This window comes from Myodes glareolus, chromosome 9 (assembly GCF_982192425.1).
Source record: "Myodes glareolus chromosome 9, mMyoGla1.1, whole genome shotgun sequence".
In the NCBI taxonomy this organism is placed as follows: domain Eukaryota; kingdom Metazoa; phylum Chordata; class Mammalia; order Rodentia; family Cricetidae; genus Myodes; species Myodes glareolus.
In genome coordinates, this window is record NC_142034.1 from 14,584,453 (window position 1) to 14,600,109 (window position 15,657).

General features: G+C 48.9%; 1 protein-coding gene across 1 annotated transcript in view; it reads left to right on the forward strand.

The window, feature by feature from the left end:
• The window catches only part of Prkca (protein kinase C alpha), a 396,832-nt gene that overhangs the window by 356,431 nt on the left and 24,744 nt on the right, over nucleotides 1–15,657 (forward strand). Inside the window, exon 14 of the mRNA XM_087909850.1 lies at nucleotides 12,381–12,461. Coding sequence (XP_087765976.1) covers nucleotides 12,381–12,461 — 81 coding nt within the window. The remainder of the gene's footprint in view (nucleotides 1–12,380; nucleotides 12,462–15,657) is intronic.

Sequence of the window (15,657 nt, forward strand, 5' to 3'; positions counted from 1 at the left end):
TTCTAATGTTCCAGGTTCAATATAAATCTTTCTGCAGTTGGGAAGACTTACTTGTATCTACATTCTCACTATAAATGTTGAGTGAGAAAGTCGTCACCATCATGACTTCTTAGCATCCTCAGAGTGATGAGGACTCTGACTACATGGTGTTAGGATTCTAATCTAGGACGATACAGTTGATGGGGTTAAAAAGCATGATTGGTTCCATGATTTGTATATGTAGTAAGGGGCCATATTAGGGTAGACCATTCAGCTTTTCCCACTTCTTCAAGCTGTATGCCTTAGTTTGTAGCAGCTTCTACCATGCCTTGGCTCATAGCGTTCTCTTCCACCTTCTACACAGCAACTGCATCTTCTGATTGCTGTGACTTTTCTAACTCCAACCCTCCTCTCCCCACGTTAGCACCTGTGACCCTCCTCTCCCACAACAGCACCTGTGACCCTCCTCTCCCAACACAGCACCTGTGACCCTCCTCTCCCCACATTAGCACCTGTGACCCTCCTCTCCCACACAGCACCTGTGACCCTCCTCTCCCAACACAGCACCTGTGACCCTCCTCTCCCCACATTAGCACCTGTGACCCTCCTCTCCCACACAGCACCTGTGACCCTCCTCTCCCCACATCAGCACCTGTGACCCTCCTCTCTCCACATCAGCACCTGTGACCCTCCTCTTCCCACATCAGCACCTGTGACCCTCCTCTCCCACACAGCACCTGTGACCCTCCTCTCTCCACATCAGCACCTGTGACCCTCCTCTCTCCACATCAGCACCTGTGACCCTCCTCTCCCACATCAGCACCTGTGACCCTCCTCTCTCCACATCAGCACCTGTGACCCTCCTCTCCCACATCAGCACCTGTGACCCTCCTCTCTCCACATCAGCACCTGTGACCCTCCTCTCCCACATCAGCACCTGTGACCCTCCTCTCCCCACATCAGCACCTGTGACCCTCCTCTCCCACATCAGCACCTGTGACCCTCCTCTCTCCACATCAGCACCTGTGACCCTCCTCTTCCCACATCAGCACCTGTGACCCTCCTCTCCCACACAGCACCTGTGACCCTCCTCTCTCCACATCAGCACCTGTGACCCTCCTCTCTCCACATCAGCACCTGTGACCGTCCTCTCTCCACATCAGCACCTGTGACCCTCCTCTCCCAACACAGCACCTGTGACCCTCCTCTCTCCACATCAGCACCTGTGACCCTCCTCTCTCCACATCAGCACCTGTGACCCTCCTCTCCCACATCAGCACCTGTGACCTTCCTCTCCCACATCAGCACCTGTGACCCTCCTCTCCCACATCAGCACCTGTGACCCTCCTCTCTCCACATCAGCACCTGTGACCCTCCTCTTCCCACAACAGCACCTGTGGTTATCATGGCCCTCAATAGTCTAGATTCGCTTTCACATCTCTAGACCTCAAGCTGCATCTGAAAAGTCCTTACTATGGAAGATTATATCTACAGGGTCTGAGGATTCGAACCTGGACATCTTTGGGGAGGAAGACCTTCAGTTGCACATACTCATTTTGATGGCACTTTCTGCTACCAAACACACATTAGCACATTCTCGGCATACTTGGGAATCTGGGGACTCTTCATGCAAAGAGAATAATGTGCACATGCTGGGGGTGCCCTGGTTTCTGACGCCCCCATTCTCCGGTTCTCTGATGAGCAGCAATAGAAGTAGCAAGCACTGTGTGTTGTCTGTCATGCACCAGGCACCTCGAACACAACCCCCACCCTCCAACCACCACCGTACCACCACCTCTTGTGTGATTAGAGGCATGACCCACCATGCCCAGCACTGGCTTCCTTACCCCCTCTCCCGCCCCATGCTGGGATTACAGGTATAACCCACCATGCCCAGCACTGGCTCACATTCTTGAAACTCACTGTGCAAGCGTGATACCTCCAGGGCTCCCCGCCCTCCAGTGCTGACAACGCAGGAGAGGAGACACCCTAGGAGCCACAAGCTGTGTCCTGCTTTCTCTCACTGCGCAGTTGCCTCTCACTGAAAACGTAAGCAACGCAGCCTGAGAAAGTTCATTGTCTCCCCAGTTCTCCAAGAGGCCACACATCTGACAGGCATGGCCCCAAGAATATTTAGTGTTTTGGGAAAAACCAAATAGGTTCAAGGTTTCAGAATTTGCTCAAAGGTTAAACTAATTCCATCATCTGTGTAAATCTTCCTGTCAGGCAGAAGCTAAGTAATTATCTTAGATGGCATTTTCCCTAATAGGCAAAGCAAGGATTGAAATATTTATGGCTGTTTGTTCAAAAACCTTGAAATCAATTCATACTGTAGCATCTCCCTAATGGGTAAAGATGGATCAAGGCAAAAAATGTCACTCACAGATATGACTTGAGAGTAAAGATGAAAAGCCACAGAAGGGTGTTATCAGAAAATCGTTCTAGATGCAGGCTTGGTACACTCAGACATCCCAAGGATTCTCGGGGTTCCCAAGAGTCCTTGAGAAGACTAACCACAAGTCACGTATCTCTCTGCAGACTCTCAAGTACCAGCCTGAGAGGCATGGCTCAGAGTCCAGGGGCACCCACTGAGATGCCCGGGTTCTTGTGTCATGGAACAGAGTATTAGACTGGGGCACATGTATGTTCATAGATGTAGTGACCATTTACTGAGGAAAAGAGGGGCTCTCGAGAAGTATGTAATTCAGAAAGCTGGGGAAAGTCCTCAGGGGTCACCCAGGACCACAGAGTCTTCAGCGCCCGCCCTCTTTGATGCTTGGAGACCTAGGGCTGGTTTCTCTCAAACATTATTTCATTATTTGGAGCCACACTAGGAGGTCTCTGCCATCGTCCTCTCCCGTTAGTTTCTTTCCTATCGATCTTGATGGCTTGTTTGGGAGGAAGGCATTTTAAAATGCCGGCCCCACCAGCGTCATCTTCTCTCCTTCCATGAAGGAAGTGATGGGTCTTTGTCCTTCTGTGTTCCCTTGCTGCAATGGGAGGGAAACCCGTTGATAGTGTGTCACCCAGGGGACATCCTCAAGCCTTGCTCGCACAGTGGGCAGAGCACCTCTCCCATGCTGTGTTGGCTTTGCCCCAAGTCCCCTGAGCACATCTTGATCAGCGTATTGAGGTCCTGTGACTCCCAGGATCACACACCTGTTAGCGGGCAAAGTTAAATTTGAATGTCGACCCTAAGCCTCCTGACCCCAGAGTCCAGACAGTCTCTAGAGTCAGGGGGGAAAGGCAATTAAAAATGAGCATTTGGGGGCTGGGGAGATGATGAGGGGGTAAAGAGCTGTCTGTTCAGTCATCCAGACCTTAGCTCAGATCCCAGCACCTATGGAAAAGCAACCACAATAGCACACTTCTGTGGCTCTAGTGGTGCAGGGACAGGGATGGGGATCCTAGAGGCCTTCAGGCCAGCTGGTCTAACTATATATCTGAGCTCTAGAGCCAGACTCAATAACATGGAGAGAGACTGAGACCAGTGTTGACCTCTGACCTCCACAGGCACATACACACACAGGTTAGTGCATGCATGCACGCGTGCACACATACACACACATACACCTGGGGGAAGCAATGAATAACAAATATACTTTTAGTATAACATTTTGATTGATTATTTGAAAATTTCACATAATGCACGCCAATCACATTCACTTCCTGGTCCTCCCAGGTCCACCCCTCCCACCCTTGTAACCTCCCCCCAGGAAAGGCCATGAGGAGGTAGAGACAATTAAAAGAAAAAAATTAAAAACCACAGCGAGAAAACAGCTCTCACAGTCTATGCAGCCGAGCAGTCAGGCAGTAAATTGGCACTCGGCTAACGGAGAGAGAGGCGAAGCAAGCGGCAGCCCCAGCAAGCCTCCTCCAGCCGCCGTGGACCGTGGGCCCCACGCCTGGCCTTAAGAAAAAAAGCGCTTGATTAAAGAAGGAAAACGATAAAGGCAGCAAAGCTCCCTTTCCATCAGAGGCCAGCTTCTCTCTCTGTGGGGTCACGGTCCAGAGACTTAGGCACTGGGGAGCAGATGCATCTGCTTTCCCTCAGAGAAACACTTAAAAGAGCCCACCCAAATCAGGCTCTCCTTTGGCATCTTCCTTAGACTGTGTGAGTCTCCTCAGAACATCTGTGAATTATGTAGGGCACACGACCTCATGTGTTTTATTGCCTGCCTGCAGCCCTTCATCTCCTAACTCCCTGGCCTCGGAACTCATCCACTCAGCCTCGTTCTCCGCAGCCTGCGTACCGTCTATGCTATTGTGCCCTAGAAGATGGTGTGCTGCTTCCTCCCCATGATCCCCTCCCAATGACCTTCAGAAAGATCCGGGTCCTAGTAGCCTCACTACCCCGTGGTGAATACCTACTACATCCTAGAGCAGGGAGTGCATACCTTTTGCCATTTGATCCCATCATCAGTTCTGTTTTGCACATAAGGAAATGATATTTGGCTCATTGTAAGGTCGGCCTGGACTTTGCGCCCAGGGCTGGGCAGCTTTCCCTGCAGTACCCATTGTCCTGAGAAGAGAGTTGCAGCTTTCACTTCAGCTGACACCGAGCACCCCCCACACCCCCACATAAGTCCACGAGCTGCTCTCACGGGCAAAGCTCATTTCCAGAGCCCAGAGGACATTCTGTTGTTCCCTCCGGGTACTCGGGGGGCCTACATTAATTGGCTCTTCATTTAGAGATTTATTTAAATCCTGTAAAAATGGGCCAGGGATTTCCGAGCTGTATTTTCCCTCTTCCTCTATGAAATTGCCTAGGAACAGTGGGGAGGAAGTGGGTGTCTCAAGAGCTATAACCAACATTTACTCATCTCCCAGTGTGGTCCTCCTGCTCACACCTGATGCCTCATTTCATTCCTGCCCCCGTGTACCAGCTCTCTGAGGCTGGTTGTGCTTCCCCTCGTTCACACAGGAAAAGGAAACTTGGAGGGGGCAGTGGCCTACCTGAGGCTCACCAATAGCCAGAGGGACTTGGCCCATCAGCAGCCCCGTCTCGGTAAACCTTCCTTCCTGCTCCTTCCCAAATGCTTCTCCAAAGAACTGCTGGACACAAGAGCTTCCAGCTCCAGGAAATCTTTGTTCCAGCTAACCAGCTCTTACAGACACAAACCTCACCCCTAACCCTCCTCTTGAGCCGGTGTAAGCAGTTATTGTGTTCTGAAGTGTGGGTCTGAGTGGTTCCCTGGGCTTCAAAGGGGAGTGAGTCCCTGGGCTGCAGGTGAATACTGGGATGTGAATCCGAAAGGCAGGCACCGCCCCTGTCCTGTCCGTGGAGGCGCCTCCTATAGAGAGGCCAGAAGGATCATGGCTGCATTTGATTCCAGACTCATTGAGTTCTGCCCTGTGTCGCCCTGTGCAATCGTAACAGCCGCCACTGAAGACAGCCTTCTGTTCAACTTCAGGCTTTTGTATTCTTCCCCATTGGCTAGGTCCCTGCTATAACCTTGTTCTTTTAAGAACTTAGCATGACATCTGTAAAAAGGGAAATCATCATGATTCCTTCCCCAGAGTACAGCTTCCAGCACCGAGTCTGACTTGAATGAGCTTGTCCTGACTCAGAAGAAGCAGCCCCTAAGCCCACGTCTGTTGCTTGTCAGGTGCTTCTATTCTGCCTAGTCTAAACAACTCAGAACTTAGTGGTGGTGTGCCCGCCTGCGAGCGTGCGTACAGAGGTCAGAGGAGGACACTTGCTACCTTGTTCTCTCCCTCTTGGATTTATTCTTTAGACAGGATCCATCACTGAACCTGGAGCTAGGCTAGTGACAAGCAATTTCTGGCAGTCCTCCTGCCTCTGCCTCCCACAGCACTAGAAGTACATACAAGGCCATACTCAGGTTTTCGTCTGGGTGCTGGGGATAAAACTCGGGTCCTCATGTTGTCATAGCAAGTGTCCCTCCCTTTGGGAGGGAAGACGATTTCCATCCAAATAGACGTAGACACTTCCTGTTCTCTTCAGTCATAGGCAGAAGCATCGTTTTTGTCTACCCAGTCTTCCAATTGGTCATATCTATTGTTCTCATATAATTCTTCTCCTGGAGATTTCAAATATTACAGATATTCCTCATATAATGTTCTGCTGTCTGTGATTGTAGACATTACCTTCCCAAGTATTCATTTCACATCTGTCTCCCCAGTTAGAGCCATTATCCCTGATGTCTAGCAGAATGGCCCCCAAAGACAAGATATGTCAGCTATAAATGGTGACAGGCAGGGAAAGAGGGAGTGGGAGGTATCATTGTAACAGGAACTCATCCAATTGCTTGGAGGTGGAGTGTGTGTATGTGTGTGTGTGTGTGTGCATGTATGTGTGTGTGTATTTGCAGTCACTTCTGTGTCCCATGCTCTAAGTAGTGTTTGACACATAGTTTGCTAGCATTTGTTGAGGGACTGAACTGAAAGGGTTAATGTTAACTGAATGTCCAGGTGGTGATTGTCATTTCAGAGTGTTCCCTGTGTGCTTTGAGGACTGCCTCTCATGAGGGAGTGTTTCCTCTCTCCTCCCTTGAGCCAGGCTGACTTTACTGCCCTGAACACTTTTCACCCGCAGGCCTAGGGGCCAGTTCTTATTTCTGATGCCAGGCACTGTGTGCGACACATTTGCGTGGGCACAGTGCCATCTCATCCTTACCACACACTTGCCAGGCAGAAGCTGGGCTTCCAGGATCACAGCTGGGGAAAGCCAGCCGTTGTCAACAACTCAGCCCCCACACGGCAGAGCTGGTCCCCAGCAGCTGGACTCCGAGCCCTCTCGCCCCAGTCTGTTTCCTTCCTGAGTGTTGAGCTCAGGTGGGTCATCGGAGTGAAGTTTTGTCTCACCCTTGCCCTGCTGCAGTGCCTTCCGTGTATCATCACCCTCTAGTCCAGGCCTGGTGCGGCCCAGCGGGACAGTTGGGAACCCCGAGATCTCTCCCTGACCTTACAGACTGACAAGCCTGGAAACCTCAAGCAAGCACTTTTCTGTCCTTAGGTTTAAGTTCCTTTCCAGAACCCTGAAGACACTTGGTTTGGATCATGTCCGAGCCCTGCTCAGTCTTAACAACCCAGCCAGCCTGAGGCCCTTTTAATGTATCCACAGAGTCAGGTGGGCCTAAGAAGTGGATGGGCTCCGATCTACTCAGTTCTCCACCAAAGCCTTATGTGTCTACCCAGTGCTGAGTAGGTCCTGATGCTGGTGAGGGGTGGGTCCTTTGTGGTGGGTACAGTCCCTAAGAGGGGGAGTCTGGGCTCATGCAAAGGTTCCAGGATCTGCCTGACCCTGAAGTACAGTGCACAAGTAAGGGAGGAGTAACTGAACTCAGGGTCCAGACAGAGCATCCAGGAGGCTCCCTGGCAGGCCTGCCCGCTTTCTTCCCTGGTGCTGCCGCTTGCACAGGTAGCCAGTGGTTTCGGTGGTCTGCACAAAGCTGCTCTCATGGGCCCTGTGTTCCTTCCTTTGGAATTTATGATGTTTCTCAAAACAACTTTATGTAAATCTTCCATCAAAATAAAAAAGGAAAGGGGGAGAACTATCTTTTGTTTCCTTGAGATTAAAAAGATGTGAACACATTTTATACATGCAGGCCATTATTTTTCCAATGGCAGCTTAGAAAGAGCTCTGTGTGTGTGTGTGTGTGTGTGTGTGTGTGTGTGTGTGTGTGTATGGTCAGACCTTTCATTTATTTAAAAATGAGATAGGGGTCCAGCTCAAGCGTATGAACCAATAGAACCACTGTCTTCACACTCTGTGACATTACAGGGTTCATAGGCAGGGTGCAGAAACATGGAGGGCAGAGTGGTTTCCCTGTTGTTTGGCTCCTTTTAAGTCTTTGACCAAGACAATCAGCGTATTAAAATGGTGAAAAGTAAAGCCACTGAAGCCACCTTGATGACCGAGGATCATGTCCAGCCTTGCCACTTGCCAGCTGTAGAAACATGAGCAAGCCACACAACCTCTAACTGCCTCAGTTCCTTTTCACTGAAATAAGCCTCAGAAGGTCTAGATGAGTTAACAGATAAAGACCCAGCCTGTGGGGCTGATGTTGAGTCTTCCAGTATCGTCCCACAGTGTCCCCAAGCTCTCCCGTCTCTGACCTATCACGAGTCAGACATCGTCTAGAGTGTCAGCTACTCTGGGGTGCCTTTAAGCCAGTAGCCTTGGCAGAGGGGAGAAGGCTGGGTGGCCTGCAAGCGATGGCCTTCCGGCCGCCCTCACTGGGCCCATTGGCCTAATGGGAATGGGAAGCCACCTCCCTGGTCCTTTCATGCCCTGATCCCGTGCCCGTTCTGGAAGGAAGCCATTCATACCTCACTCTCACAAGACAGGCAGCCATTTGTAACATCCTGACGGTCCCCCCCAGCAATTGGCTCGCATACGTAATCACAGTGATCATAGTGACAGAGGGCTCTAAAGGGAGTGACAGTGGCCGCGGTCGGGGTCTGTCTTCAAAGCCAAAGTTCAACCTCCCATGTGCTGCAGGGAAACCCGCCAACTCTAGCCCTTCTTGCCAAGCTGGCCTCCTTTTGTGAGAGGCCCCATTACGGGAAGCCAAATTGCCATGGCAGCCTTTGGCCCTGGGCCTCAGCATATCAGGCAGCCCAAGCTTGGCTGGAAGCCTCCCTTGGCCCACAAGTGCCAGAGGCACCTGCATCTGTCCCCATTGGTGATGGACCCAAGAGACTCTTAGAGTTGTTCTGTGCTCTCTGAACCTCGTCTTCCACGCAGAGCTGGACCCCCGAGGCCAGTGTGAGCCAGAGAACCTAAGTGAGCAGTAGAGACTGATAGACTCTGAGGGCCCAGAACCATCACCACCCAATGAAACTGAAGCGCAGATCACAGCTGCACTTAGAGGCAGGGCTTTAATGGTCACAAAAGAAGCAGATGAAATTGATTTTGTTATATCTTATTTAACCCAGTATGCCCAAAGTTAAAAAATCGCAAAGAGGTGATTTTTCTTTTTTCTTTTTAATGAAATTATCAAAATCTATTTTATACCTAGAGATAGTTTAGACTGACCATATCTTGTATGCTTAGAAAACACATGGCTGTTGGCCCCTGGGCAGCATATGACTGTAACAGCATCCCAGATCTGTGGATCTGATCACCTGTCTTCCAGAAGGATCGCTAGCTACCATTTCCCTTTCACCCCAGGGTTCTGGCTCATCAGAGAGGTTTATTCATAGCAGCAGACCGCTGAGGAAAAGTGTGGAAAGGAAATTCTGGTGCTGAGGTTGCACACTGTAGCCCAGAACTGAGATTGCCTGGTGTACGAGCCAGGGGTGGCAGCGATGAACTTCTCCGAGAAGGAGTACTGAGCTGCTTTCCAAACGTCACCTTCATATTACAAGTGACAGCACAGTCATGCTCAGAGTGTCTGTCGTCTTGGTGGCTGACTGGGCAGCTCAGCAGGGTCAGCAATGCAGTGGGTGGGAGACAAGCCACTGGCATTTGACAGATTGCTTCTGTACACCTTGGAGAAAGGAGGAGGTGTTAGCAGCAGGGCTCATGGACTTTAATGCTTCAGAAATATAGAAGAGTGAGCTGGGGCCGAATGGTGGAGAGAAGGAAAAAAAAAAACCTCTGTAGGTGGCTGTGACCTACAGAGTTGTAGCTCGGTCTGACAAACACTGGATTCCTACACCTCCTGACAGCTTCCTGGAATCAGACATGACTTAACACCGTGTGAACACGGGAGTCTGGCCGATGGAACTGCTTAGGTATTCATGGCAGAAAGAATCTGAAATAAACAGTTACCATGCATGGTGACTCGTGCTAATACCCCGGCACTCAGGAAGCTGGGGATTAGAGACCCCCCTGGGCTGGGTTCAACCTCAGCTCCCTGGGACAGCGAGTACCACAGATTATAGGGACTGGCTTTGGATGCTGAGGAGAGCAGTGTGTGCAGCCACCTTCAGGACATCATTGGACCGCTATGTTTTAAACCATTTGAAGCGATTCCAGACCCCTTTAGACTGACCCTCAATGCCCTTTGATAATATTTTATCAAGTCCAGCATAGATATATTTGAAAGCCACAAATTCCCTTTTAAAAAACATGAACCAACATTCAGAAACCTCTTAATCATGGAGTGGATTTGTCAAGTCTGTTAACTTTCTGAGCCTCGGTTTTCTCATCTATAAAATGGGAATAGCCGCGTCTCTCTGTCATGTGACATGAGAAGATGCAGATAGAATCCCCTACGTAGTAGTTCAGCAAGTGGACTTTTTATTGCCCTCTATTTGGCCCAAACAGGTTTTGAAGAAAAGGTGAGTCTGTGGCAGTTTGTCAGTACTGGAGTAACCGAGTCTAGTCACTAATGTTTCAGTCACTGGCCACTGTGGACATCTGCTCACTGCTAGCAAGCAGGGCTCGGGCAATCCTCCTCCATCTTGTATCTAAGTCACCCAGACCTTGAAGATCCAGAGTCACAGTGTGGCAGGAGACAAAGGAGCCTGGAACTGCCTCAACCAGGAAGTTAAATATCACTTCCTCTCTCCATCCATTACCCAGTTTTTCTTTTTAGAACCTTAAATCTTAACCGTCAAAGGGTATACTAAATAAACACCATGACAAATCATGGTGAGTATTTATAAACATTAAGGCAGAGGATACATATCCCTAATATATAAAGAGCTTTCATTAATCAATAAAAAAAACCCTGTACTCTGTGTGAGGGTAGGGATCGCGCCCTTTCTGCACTGTATCCCTAGAACTTCCCATAGTCTCCGAAAGAATGAATGAATGGAACTGCCCATCAGGGTAATTGGGAAGCTTGCTAAGAAGAGAAACACAGGTGTCTAATTCCCATGTGAATAAAATGAAGATAAAAAGACTATTGAAATATCACTTTCAGTCATCACAGTGGCACTTTGGGAAACAATGACAGTAAGTGCTGTTGGTGAGGATTCAAGGACACAGATTCAACTCTTCTGCTGCAGATAGCAGTGTATTGTGCTGCCCCGCAAGCAATCTGGCAGCATGTCCAGACCTTTACTTCTGAAGCAAAAAGAACTATTTCGACCCAACGGTTCTATTTATAGGAATTTGTCCTGCAGAAATAGTCAAAGGGTTTTTTTTTTGCAGAGATGTTCATGGCCTACTATTTTTTTAAGATGTTGTATTATGAATGTTTTGCCTACATGTATGTCTGAGTACCCCTTACTTGCCTGGTGCCCATGGAGAACAGAAAAGGGGGATATCCCAGAATTGGAATTGCAGACATTTGTGAGCCACCCTCTGAGTACTGGGAATCAAGTCTGGGTCCTCTACAAAAACAAGTACTCTCAACCACCAAACCACCTCTCCAGGTCCCCATGCTCTACTGTTGAATAAAGTAATTGACTATAGGCTAACAGGCTGCCATGATCCTATTTGTAAATTTTCTTGTTAGTTAATTCTTGTTGAGAATGACAACCATCAGGGATAAATAAGTAGAAATTAACTTACTGACCTGGTGTGGGAGGTCCTTCTGTCTATGTGTTGCTTTTATTGGTTAATGAATAAAGAAACTGGCTTGGCCTATAGCATAGAAGGAGGAAAGCAAAGTTAGAGAGAAGCCATGGAGCCACCGGAGACAGATGCACTGAAACTTTGCTGATAGGCCACGACCTCGTGGTGATACACAGATTAATGGAGATGGGTTAAATTAAGATGTAAGAGTTAGCCAATAAGAACCTAGAGCTAATGGGTCAAGCAGTGATTTAATTAATACAGTTTCTATATGATTATTTTGGGGCTAAGTGACCAGGAATAAACAAGTGGCCTCCCTCCAATACTGACCATTAATGTGCTATCCCTAAACTAACCATTGTAACCCTTCAAAAGTATATGACCTCTCTTGGTGTTGTCTTTTTAAGATATATCTATGTATCTATGTTATCTATCTATCTTATGTGTGTGCCCTGAGTGTATGTTTGTGCACCCTGTACATGCAGGTGCCTGCAGAGGCCAGAAGAGGGCATCAGATCCCTTGGAACTGGAATGTCAGACAGTTCTAACCACCCGATGTGGGTTCTGGTAACCAAATCTGGGTCCTCTGCAAGAGCTAAGTGTTCATAATCCGTGAGCCATTTCTCCAGCTCCCTCTTGTGTTTTTTAACCATTAAAATCCAACTCTTGTCTATTTTTCTCCACAAGGGTAAGTACTTCTACCATAGTCAGGGACATCTCCAAGTGAATCCACAAGAGGAATCTTGAAACAAGATTGGGTGCTGTATCCGGGATTGGCAGTTCTCAGTGTATCCCCTTTGAAGGGTCCTTTTCCTTGTCCCTCTGTGTTGAAATTGAGGCAGAGTTTACCACCACCTCGTTTGCAAGAGCTGTGCTTACATACCTGCCTGCTTAACTTAATCTCTCCTGACAGGAGCTCTTTGAGTGACTGCTACACATAACTGATGTGTGTGTTTCCATGCAGATAATCGCTTACCAGCCGTATGGAAAATCCGTGGACTGGTGGGCGTACGGTGTGCTGCTGTATGAGATGCTGGCCGGGCAGGTAACGTTTTGCTACATGTTTGCATCTGTTTGTTGCTTTTGCATGTGCTGTAGCTTCCACTCAACAGAGGCAGGGATGGCAGGAGGGCAGTGCAGTGGGGCCAGTGTTTATCCAAATCCCTGACCCAGAGACGGAGAAAAGTTCCAGAGAGCAGATGATAATCTGATCATACAAACTCCAAATGGAGAGTAACAGCCTAGAGTGTGGACACAGGAGCCATCATGATAGAGTATGGACACGGTAGCCACCATAGGGCATATGGACACGGTAGCCACCATAGGGCATATGGACACGGAGGCCACCATAGAGAGTATGGACACGGAGGCCACCATAGAGAGTATGGACACGGAGGCCACCATAGAGAGTATGGACACAGAAGCCACCATAGAGAGTATGGACACGGAGGCCACCATAGAGAGTATGGACACGGAGGCCACCATAGAGAGTATGGACACGGAGGCCACCATAGAGAGTATGGACACGGAAGCCACCATAGAGAGTATGGACACAGTAGCCACCATGTCAGAGTGTCAACATGGTAGCTATGGTGTTGTGCACCCTGCAAACTGATGACAGCAGTGACCACTGTGAGGTTTTCAGGATCTCAGAACTAGGATTGGGTTATAGTTCCCTACAACTTGGTCAATAGAAACCATCCCAGCTATTGATTATGACTTATTGTTAAAGGAATAAGCCAGTGAAACTTGTTGGCAGCCCCTTCCTGTCCCCTTGTATCTCACTGTTGGCAATGCAGTATCCTTTTCACCCAGGCCCAGCAAGACCGAACTTCCTGTTTTGAAAAGACAAGTTAGATTTCACTTTAGATGTGGCTCTTATCCGAGAGTCAAGTGCATTGGCTCCCATGGCGCTTCCTCCTGCAATGACTTCAACAGCTGAGCCACTACGGCACACCCTGACTGCTGTAATAAACAGCCCCCGGATCTCAGTGGCAGTCCCCACTCTCTGCACGTGGTCCTCTGCACCCAGCAGAGGTAGCAGATGAGGAAAGTGAGTCCGATCCATAGTTATTCAAGAATTTGAGGACAGCTTTCTCCTGTCCTTTCTCTCTGCTGTGGTTGAGGGTCTCAGAGCCTTTCACTGACACACCCCATTTCAGCCAGTAATGAAGAGAGAATGAGGGGACAGTCACAGGAAACATTCTAGAACCAGCCCTAAGTGGCAGCAGTCACCCCTGCCTATGTGGCACAGGCTGCTTGACTCTCCCTGACTCTAGAGAGGGCTGGGATGCTGAGCTGTCTGAGAGCTGGTGAAGCCTTGAGGGAGCTCTGACTTTATTCCTGACTCACTCACCTTTCTATTGTTGTGATAGCACAGCATGGCCAAGGCAACATACAAAAGAAAGAGTTTAATTTGGGGCTTACAGTTCCAGAGGGTTAGGGTCCACAGCCATCATGATGAAAAGCATGGTGGCAGGCAGACAGACATGGTGCCAGAGCAGTAGCTGAAGAGTGTACATCATTACCTACAAGTAAGAGACAGAGAGAGCCAACCAAGAATGGAAAAGCCTCCCCAGTGTCATATCTGCTCCTACAAGGTCACAGCTCCCAATCCTTCCCAAACAGTTCCATCAACTGGGAACCAAGCATTCAAACATATGAGTCTATGGGGGCCTTCTCATTCAGACCTCCACAGCAATTCTGTCGTTGGCTTTTTTTTTTTTTAATTCCTAGACCTCTGAGCTAGACTTGGGTACATTGACCTTAGAACCAAGAACCTTAATAATCAAGAATGGACAGAAATACCCATGCTGAACACAGAGACATATATTTCTGGGGGGGGGGAAGTGCCCACCATTCTGAGATGGCATTCATCGGCCACAATTTATCTGTACACTGAATGCTTTCTATGTACAGTGAGGACAAAATAGACAGAAATCCTTACCTTCAGGCCGTTCACAACTTAGAGGAGAGAAACAATAGACTAATTAGATAAGGAAAATATATGTTAACAACAGATACAAGGAAAAAGCCTGTAGCCTTGTGTAGAAACTGAAGGGACACCCTCAGTGAGGCTGGGTATAATAAAGCAGCAAGAGATCTGGTGGCCATGTGAACACAGTTGTCATGTCAAGACTTTGACTCTAGGACAGGAAGTCTGCCCTTTATGTCTCTGTCATTACGCCGTATCTAGGAAACACCTATACAGATTTTTTTTTAGCTATGGAAAAATGCAAACACCTGCCTGCATTTGGTCAGTGTTCCTCAGCCTGTTAAGATCTGAGTGGTGTAGAAAGAGTGGTTTGTTTGTTTATTCAGCCCTCCCTGCCCCCCATTCTGAGCATTCCTCTTAGGTGGAACTCCTCAGTGGTTAAACACAGAGCAGCTAGTTACCGAGACATAGCGACTCACTGTCCTGTGGCACATAGACAGGAAAGCGTGGGTCACCTGTGCTTGAAGTCAGTTTCCCCTATTGAAAACTTTGACAACAAAATTTAACTGTTTTTACCTGCTACCTGGGAGCCTTGCTGATCATGTAGCCAAAGTGAAGTCTAGGTCCCTCCTTGCTCCTGAGTGTTGTGCCCTCAGGCCCACCTCAGAAAACAAACCCACCTTCATTTCAAGTCACATTAGCATATGCCAGCCAGGGCAATCCATTTTCTAAGAGTATCCATACCTTGGCTCCTGATTAGCTGTCAGAAAACTAGCGTTCAGAAGAACCTGCAGCAAAGTCCTCTCTTTCTCCTCTCCTTCTTTCCATCCTTCCTGCCTTTCTTCCTCCTTCCCACCTACTTGCCTGCCTTCCTCCCCAGTGTTATGGTTTAAGTAAAAATGCTGCAGGCTCCCCAGGGGCACAGTGGCAGAAATAATCTGAGTCAGGCACCATTATTATGGTAAAAGTAAAATGCTGCAGGCCCCCAAGTGACTGCAGAGGGTAACAGGCCATGAGACCATACCGCAGGTCCCCAAAGTGGTGGCAGGCAGGGGGCAGTGGGTCCCGAGAGCAGCCAGTCCCAGGCAGGAACGGTGTAGTTCCCCAAGTGGCTACAGCAGGCCACGTGTCCCAGGCAGGGAGCCACGTGGTGGGTGAGAGACCTTGATGGTGCAGCCAGTCCCACGAGGAGAAACAGATGGATGGGCAAGCCACAAGACCACATGGGTGAGAGACAGAGACATGGATAGGCACACCATGCAGAGTGAGGTTGGATATTTATTTAGTGGGTTGTGGAAGGGAAGGA